Source organism: Loxodonta africana, chromosome 2 (genome assembly GCF_030014295.1).
Source record: "Loxodonta africana isolate mLoxAfr1 chromosome 2, mLoxAfr1.hap2, whole genome shotgun sequence".
In the NCBI taxonomy this organism is placed as follows: domain Eukaryota; kingdom Metazoa; phylum Chordata; class Mammalia; order Proboscidea; family Elephantidae; genus Loxodonta; species Loxodonta africana.
The window spans coordinates 150,312,115-150,321,384 of NC_087343.1; the positions used below are offsets into that span (position 1 = coordinate 150,312,115).

At 41.3% G+C, this 9,270-nt stretch overlaps 1 protein-coding gene across 1 annotated transcript; it reads right to left on the bottom strand.

Moving 5' to 3' along the window:
• Positions 1 to 5,786: 5,786 nt before the first annotated feature.
• On the bottom strand, positions 5,787 to 8,537 carry HNRNPA0 (heterogeneous nuclear ribonucleoprotein A0). Its single transcript, XM_010590867.3, has one exon. The coding sequence runs from the start codon at positions 8,227 to 8,229 to the stop codon at positions 7,306 to 7,308; it is 924 nt and encodes a 307-aa protein (XP_010589169.1). The 5' UTR covers positions 8,230 to 8,537; the 3' UTR covers positions 5,787 to 7,305.
• Between the last annotated feature and the right edge of the window lie 733 nt (positions 8,538 to 9,270).

Here is a 9,270-nt window from a genome sequence, read left to right on the forward strand (position 1 = left end):
GCACGAGAGACACTCAGTTGACCTTTGTAGCCTCCCATTTTGGATTCCTTTACAAAAACCAGTTTTTCAAATGTCTCCTTCTTACAGTAAATATTTTACCTGATAGCATTTAAGTTCTCATTTAATGAGAATATAAAGTTCACCCAAAAGCAGGTACAAAACATCAAAGACTAATTTTCCCAAACCAGTATGTGCCTTTCTTTGGAATGAGCAATAAATTCTCTTTCCCAAGTAAGATACTTCGACACATTATATTTAGTAAGAGACTAAATTTAAGCATCAAGAACATTCACGATGTGCTAAACTCAAATCCAATTTGAGACTAATAATTCATTCCCACTTATTTTCCAAGATAATCTTGTCTACCAAAAAATTACACAACTGTTAACTTTATTTTTAAAATGAAATTTAGGGCACATAACCTCTTAATTACAGCAAATTCAGTTTCTTTTTCATCAGAAACTGATTTAATTATGCAGAAGTTATCTTCTAATAAAATTATTTTTTTAAATCAGCTACTAAGTCAAAATATGAGGAAGGTGTATTACAGGAACAGGAGAATGCAGAAGAATGTACAACTATAGCTTAATAAAAAGGGTCTCCCAGAAGACAAATTATACTCATTTTGGAAAGATTCACTAATATATGGTGATTACCATTTCCCATTTAGGATCTTGACAGACTTATATTTCTACCACTGAATAAGTTCTGTGTTATTAATACTTACCAAAAATCATGAATCACAAAGTGATGCAAAGTAATAAAAATGGATGTTGTGATTTTAAGGTCTTCGTGGTTTAGCAATCTAAGAAAAAAGTACGTAAGGAGTCCAATATATCATGCTGTTTCAGCATAGGCTGTCCTTTGCCTCCTCATCCAGCTAGTCCAAATGTCTCTTTCCTCAACCCACACAGAAAGTCACCATTACTGCTCACGTCTAACTAAAACATCCACACTCTACCATAATTATTTAAATTCTCACCACCCAAACTAAACTGTGTGTATCTTAAAGCAGGAACTGATTCTTATTTAGCTAAATAACGTTCAATAAATTTTACTGAATGAATTATACGGACTAGTCTAAGGTATCCTCTTGGAGGCTATTACTGAATTACTAAATATGACTAAAAAATAAAAAATCAAATTGGAAAGGATCTAAATGATTATAGTCTTCACATCACAGGAAAATGAAGTCCAAAGGAAATAAGTTGACTTATCAAGATTAAATAGCACGATCTGAATCCACATTCAACTGGCAATTCAGATTTTTGGTGCTGCCCACCTTTGATCCAGAGCAAATCTCCCAGGAGACCCTTTTCAGTTTGTTTTTCTACTTTCTTGAGGAAAATATTTAGCAAACCACTGAAAATTAGAGGCAATTTCTGCACTGAAAAAATCTATTACAACTAAAATATGATGCTGCAAGTTTTAAGTAGGATAAACTAGAAGAGAGAAATACGCCATTTATTTTTCTAATGTACCTCCAGAATATGTGTACTAAGGCTTATTTCTGATGGAGACAAGTTACATATTTTTAATTATGTCTTTCTCGTTAAAAAAAAATTAAAACACAAGAATTTTGGGGGAGGAAGGGAAATGACAAAGCAAAACTGAAATGTTAAGACTGTAAAATATGCAACAATTCCTTGTAGGCTCTAACAGATTTGCTAAAGATTTATCTGGACATCACTGTACTAATTACTAATGGCTTCAATCAGATCATGTACCTTCTCTTTTTTCCTCTTCCCTATGTTGTAAACGGCAACACATTGTTATTGTTGTTGGTTGCCAAGTTGATTCCAATTCATTGTGACCCCAAGTGTGCAGAGTAGAACTGCACTCCACAGAGTTTTCAAGGCCTTTCAGAAACAGAGAGCCAGGCCTTACTTCCTTGGTGCCTCTGGGTAGGTCTGAACTGCCAACCTTTTGGTTAGTAGTCCAGCAGTTAACTATCGGCAACACCCAGGGACTCCAAATGGCAACCCAAGCCTACAAAAGGAGCTGTATAAGCTCATCAATAAATTATGGTGCATCTATACTTCAGAATACCAGTTACATAAAACACACCTGTATGTACAGATACGGAAGGGTGTCTTTGACATTAAAGCATGTGTGTATGTACAAATGTATATATGTGTATATAGATAGACCCCATATTTTTCTAAAAACAATTTTATATGCATATTTATTCATGCAAATAAAAAGATCTGGAAGTAGACAAAAGTGTTAACACTGGTTATCTCTGGGCAATGGGAAAAAATAGTGGAACTGCAGTTTTTTATTTTATAATATGCTTTTTAAAATAACCAGTTAAAAACAAAATACACACAAAAAAATCACCTAAGCATAAAGTAAATAATAATTTTCCTCTAAACTGGCATCCAAAATTCCTAAAGCACTGGCCTAAAGCCATGACACACAACAACAAAAAAAATCCTTATTTCTTGTACTTAATAGCCACATGACCTTAGCCAAATTACTCAGGTAAGCCTGCAGCTAATATGTAAAATCCAGATAATAAGATCTCCTAATAGAATTATTCTGAGAACTAAATGATGTATGTAACATACTACAACACATAAACAATGGTAGCCTCATTTCTTCAGACAGTAATGAAATTCCTTAAGTGATACATGTAAACCCAAAACCAAACCAAACCCAGTGCCGTTGATTCCGACTCATAGCGACCCTATAGGACAGAGTAGAACGGCCCCATGGTTTCCAAGGAGCGCCTGGCAGATTCAAACTGCCAACCCTTTGGTTAGCAGCTGTAGGATTTAACCACTACGCCACCAGGGTTTCCTACATGTTAACAGCATATGGAAAAACTGGCAAACATATTCATTGACTCAACAGCAACAGGTTATAGTAAAACTACTGGAGAAAACAAGGAGGGTTAGCAATGGACCTAAGTCAGATCATTATGTTTCATCATGTTATATAACACAGCTTTGAAAAATTTCTGTAAATATTTTAATTTACTTTAAGGCCACCAATGTCTATGTACCTTTTCTGTGTGAACGAGAATTTTAAGACCAGGGAACTGCTGCATTCTCATCATCTAGCACATCAAATAAGAAGTATGACTTGATAAGAATCTAAGTGCAATAACCACTGCATTATTCACAACAGCAAGAAATGGAAGAAACCTCATGTTCACCAACAGAGAAAATATTTTACGTTATGGTACACCTCAACTATGGAATATTACAGACGTTAAAACGATTGAGGCAGGTCTACTTATATGCAAGAATGATCATGATATAAACTGCAAAACTATATAATCCTATTTAAAAAATTTTAGAATACAAAAAGATCTAGCTGGATACATACCTATTAACAGCAGTAACAATCCAGAAGGGGGTCCCTCTTACTGGTGGAATTTTTACTTTAAGTGTTTGATTTCAATAAAATTTCTTTTTAAAAATACACCAGAAGATTCAGTAAGATTTACTTTGTACTTCTAGTAATAATTGGCATTTTCCATTCTGTGAACAGTTCAAAGGTTATGCAATATTATAAATTTTAAAGTAACTTATATAGTAGAAATTGTTTCTCAGGCTTTATTTACTTTCAAGGGAGTTTTTGTTGAAAAAAATTTTTACAGTGTATTTTCACTTTTAACAGAAAACATGAAAGGCACATCAAAATAAATAACCTGCTATAAAACACTAAGGAAAAACCACCGTCCTACCCTGTTTTAGAGGCAGTCTGTTGTTGCTCACCTTAAGCCAAACTAGGGCTAGAGAGGAGGGAATTTTTCCCAGTGATCAAAATCTGACACTGACTCCTAAGTTGGGTAAAGTGGAAGAGACTTACCCCCTCCTCAAGTATAAATGTTGTCTTTTTTTAAAATCCACACTGTCTAAATGCAGTTCTATTCAAAACAATCCAATATACAAACACCCACTTGGAATCAGCAACGCCACAGGCATGAAAAAATTTAATCCAAAATGCAAATTCTCAAAGTTTAGAAACTTAAGTGCTCTTAAAAAGTAGTCTACAATTTAATGACAGTTCTGGTCTTGAAGAAAATAACCATAAATGCCAGTTATCAAGTATTCTTAATCTTTTAACTTTGCTTAAAAACAAATATTCATTCTGAAGTAAATTAAACGTATGTTCCAAATCACTAAGTTATAGTGGGAATCAGTCAACATATTCATTCTGATTTGCTATAGAGCCGTTATGAGTCAGAACCAACTCGACGGCACTGGGTTTGGTTGGGTTTTTTTTTTAATCAGCTTTAGTAAGCCTTTTAAAAAGATTTGAAATTGTCATCATTAAAGACCTTTAAAACCACTTTGGACTACCAAGTATCACTGAATTTACCTTAATAAAATATTGTAAATTCAAAAGATCTTCACAGTAAGAGACAAGAACATGAGGTTCATTTTTACTTTGCCCATTTTTCAAATTAAGAGTCAAACATTTAACCCATGGTGCAAAATGTGTATTCAATACTGACTCGGTTCTGTACCACCTTCTCCCAAAAATTCTTAGAAGCTGAATACTGTTCAGACTATTCCCAGAGGTGAGTCAAAACAATCAGTTGCCTTAATAAAAAATCCACACACCAAAGATGTTTGCATAAAAATTGACAATAGGAACCCAGGAAAGACTAAATACCAGTTTTTCCTTCACTAAATACTAGCCCACATTACCAAAATTTATAAGGGTAGGCACATGACAATGAAGTATTAACATACTATGAACATTAGGTTGCTAATAGTTGCTAGTTAATAAAAAACCCTTTTACATAATTCATTTTAAGTAACTTCTTAGATGTCTGTTTAAGTTGGGAATAGGAGTCCTAGGTAGTCACAAAAGCACTGGACTACTGATGAAAAGGTTGGTGGTTCAAACCCACCTAGAAGCACCTTTGAAGGTAAGCCTGACAATCTGCTTCCAAAAGGTCAGCCTTTAAAGCCCTACAGAGCACAGTTCTACTCTGCAACACATGGAGTTACCCTGAGTTGGAATCGACTTTACAGCAACTGATTTGGTTTTGGTTTTATGGTGGGAATACAAAATGACCTTATTAGACTTTGAAACCCACCCCCAACAAAAGGCAAACTATTCCAGTTAATCCAGCAGAAACAACTCCTTCCGCCAAAAGTGAATAAAAGGCAAGCACAGTCATCCTTAATAAGTATCCTTAAACACTTCATTTTCTGCAGCCTAAAGGTCCCTAAAATGCTGGACCAAATTATCAAATGTGAAGAACTCCTGTGTGATACACGTATCACTCGAAGTGAAAAATAAATTTAACTGTGAAACCACTTGAGAGCAAAAAGATTTGACTGTTTACTCTATTTCTCACAGAGATACAGTTATTTGTACCAAGCATCAGCTATCCTTTGTCAAAGTGACTACTGAGCAGCCATAACCTAGTTTAGCAATCTTGACCTTTCTTCCTATCTCTTGAAACCAGAGTCTTGGCAATTAGGGGGAAAAAAATTGCCAAGACTTAGAGTCTAAGGATTATATAGTGATAAGCACTAAAAGAAAAAAAAAGGTCAATATTCAAATACCTCCAAGCCCAATAATCTCCCTTTCAGAAGGCTTCTTGGTATAGGTTCAGGCTTTTGACTGCAAGATCTAAGTCAAATAATTTATTATGACATTAAGTTAAACATACTAGATTAATAAATACTCTGAACCCACCCACCATGTTATACATAGTCTCACTCAATCATGTAAAGAATTGAATTCTTTATTTGTGATATCCATAAACGTTGCTATTCTATATTTCTATCCAGGAAGGCAATTTTTTCCTATTATCATTGTTCTTTTTTTTTTTTTTTTTATAAACAACAACTTGAATTCTATTGCATGAAAGGGCTACAAATATACATTTGTTAACCAAGCAGAGTACACATATTTTGTTTTACAACTTGCACCTAAGATACCAGTACATGTAGCTGGCTCATTTGTTGTCATAGCAATTTGGGGCTATTACCCAAGCTATGCATAGCAGTACATTTTCAAAACTCATGTAGAAAGGGCAACTGTGATACAGACTGTTAACTACATTCTGTGAAGCCCATTTCAATTACAAGTAAATGTGTAACTTCCAAGTCAGCACAGACTTTTGATGGTAAAACATCCAAATCTGATGCAATTGTCCTAAGCAAGTTTTTTAACAAATTGTTTTGCAGATATACTGCCATTCTGCCAGTAGATGGTGCTACAAAGGTTGGGGGAAAGGATTTCCATGAGGACAACGGTTCAGGTACAGGAAGGAAAAAAAAAAAAAAAAAAAGTTTAAACCTGCTCTGAAAATACAAAAACGCATTAGTTTCAGGGTAAAATATAACCCTTATTTGTAACCATTCATTACCTACAAACCAATAAGAGGGCTGAAACTAGGCCATCAGAAAATTTTTAAACAGTTTATATGAATGAAAACACATGCTTAACACAAACTATTTCTTTAGAACTACACAATACATACTTTGAAGTAAATTCTCATAGAAATAAGTGACCAACCATGTCAAGATGACAAGCAAATCGCTAAGTACAAGAGATGGATGCATAGAAACTTAAAAAGAGTTTAAAAAGCCACATCCACCACTTCAAAAGTTTTGCCTGTTAAGGGATAAAATTCAACAGCCACTAGCAGGGCAACAGGAAAAAAAAAAAAAAAAACCCACAGGACTTCTTAAAAGTTTCTCTAAGTACACATCAAGAATTAAAAATTAACACGAAAAACCTTCAACTAATATTCCTCAAAACAGTACGGAATGGATCCTAGGAAAAAAAGGTTAGACTTATACGGTCAAACACAATGATTTATTAAAAATAAAACGTAAAAATGATTTTTGTACATATGCTTCCAAATTTCAGGCATGGGATCCCAGTAGATTTCATAGAAAACGATGCAGCCAGGTATCAAGTCCTTACAACAAAGTAAACTACCCCCCACCCCAACCCCCACCCAGGTTTTGCTACAGAATCAGCAAGTTCACTCCCTCCCCCCCCCAAAAAAAAACACAAATTAAAACAAGACATTTTGCTAGTATAAAAACGACCAAGGTCCAAGTAATAATAAAAAAATAGAGTCCATCAATGACTGTAACACAAAAATGTGTATGTGGGGCCGAGTCCATCTTCAGAGGGAGAGACAAGAGAGGTGGCAGGCAAATAGGGCAACACCCCCAAGGGGAGGCAGCCTTAGCGGCTCCCACGAGGGCAAAATGGGGAAGGCGGTGGGAAAGGGAAGGGACTTAGGAGTTGACCCCATTTGGGTTGTTGAAAGAGCTACCCCTATAGCCACTCCCAGGCATTTTTAAATTTTTTTTTTTAGAAGGAACTGCCTCCATAGCCACCCCCACCGCCATAGCCGCCTCTGTAAGGTCCACTGTTACTGCGACCGCCCCAGCTGCTGCCTCCTCCCCCGCCGCCGCCGCCGCTCTTCATGGGCCCATACGAGGACTGATGTTGGCTGTAGCTGCCGAAGCCGCCGAAACCGTTACCGTAGTCGCTTCCACCGTAGGACGAACCGCCGCCGCCGCCTCCGTAGGCATTGTAGCCGCCGCCGCCACCGCCGCCGCCGTAGCCACCGTAGCTGTTGTAGCCGCCGCCGCCGCCGCCCTTGGACAGGCCGTTCTGGTCTCGACCGCCGCCGCGACCTCGGCCGCCTCGGCCGCCCCGAGAGGACCGGGAGCCGCCTCCGCCCCCACCGGAGTGGATATCCTCCTTGGGGACGGCCTTCTTCACCTCTACGCGATGGCCCTGGATCGGATGGAACTTAACCACCGCGGCCTTGTCTGCCGCGTCGTGATTCTGGAAATACACGAAGCCGAAACCACGCTTCTTGCCAGACTGCTTGTCGGCAATAATCTCGGCCTTTTCCACGGTGCCAAACTGCGAGAAATGCTCGATCAAGTCGCCCTCGGCCACGTCTCCCTTAAGGCCCCCTACAAAGAGCTTCTTAACCTTGGCGTGGGCGCCGGGCCGCGCCGAATCCTCCCGGGACACCGCCCGCTTCAGCTCCACCGTGTTGCCGTCCACGGCGTGGGGCGAGGCAGCCATGGCGGCATCGGCCTCCTCCACATTGGAGTAGGTCACGAAGCCGAAGCAACGGGAGCGCTTGGTCTGGGGGTTCACCACCACCACGCAGTCCGTCAGAGTGCCGAAGGCCTCAAAGTGGCCGCGTAGGCCCGACTCACTCGTCTGCACGTTGAGGCCGCCGATAAACAGCTTACACAACTGAGAATTCTCCATCTCCACGGCACGGGCCTTCCCCCCGCCCTGCGAGCTCCGAGGTTTCGCCGTCGCCGTTATCGTTGGCTAAGGCCTCTTCAAAGATTGGGCCCAGCCTTCGCTGGAGCCACCACCGCCGGTCACCGACGGGGAAGGGAAGAAGGGAAGGGGAGGGAAGGAAGGAAAAAAGGAAAGGGGAGGGAAGGGGAGAGGTGCCGGCTAGAGGGCGAGCTGAGGAAACTGGAAGACAACCAAGGCAGCCGCTACCGCCGCCGCCACCTCCGCTCCCCTATCTGGGCACCACACAAAGAGGCCGCTGAACGCGCGCGCACCCTCCCCGAGGTGTGCGTCACCGCCGACGTACGGCTGCCTAGGGCTGCCCGCCAATCCCCGCCTTGCTCTTGTTAGTCCCACCTCCTGCGCCGCAGCGCCGCTCTCTACCACGGGCTTCCCGCCCTCCGCGGTCTAGTCAATCCCTCGACCTAGTGGCTCCTGCCACCACCTGTACCGCCCCGTTTCCACTCTCTGGTGTCCTATGTGCCCTGAAGAGGAATTCTCCCTGCGCTTGACGCGTCTCCACGATTCATTTCCTCCCAGCCCCGCAGCTGTTCCCGGTGACTCGCCCCCTCCCCTTTCCTGTTCCCTTCGCCCAACTCCGCAGTGGCGTTCGCGCCAGCCCCTTGAGAGACATGGCAGTTTAGCCAATCACAGCAATCTCCTCGCACCCACTTCCGTTTTCCGGAGCCGCTGGACGGACGCGCACCCTGACGCGCGATGGGCCCGGCGCCCCCTGTGTGCGGAGTCTGCTTTCCGCTCCTACGCTTCTTCCAGCCGGGGGTTTGGCGGGGGAGGGAGCGGAGGCGCGCTGGGGGCCGTTCTCAACGGATGCGGCCTGGGGCGCCACGCGCGGGCTTTTTGAAAACTTGACTGTTGGGGTTGGGGGCCTAGGTTTACCCGTCGCCTCTAGGCCTGGTTGCTACACCTGGCGTAGGCGCCTTTCCTCCGTATAAAGATGGAGGGTAGAGGCCTGGTCCAGAAAGGCAGTTATTAACCGTTTACAGT

Coding starts and splice junctions, on each gene's coding strand:
- HNRNPA0 (XM_010590867.3), bottom strand. CDS start 8,229: ATGGAGAATTCTCAGTTGTGTAAGCTGTTTATCGGCGGCCTCAACGTG.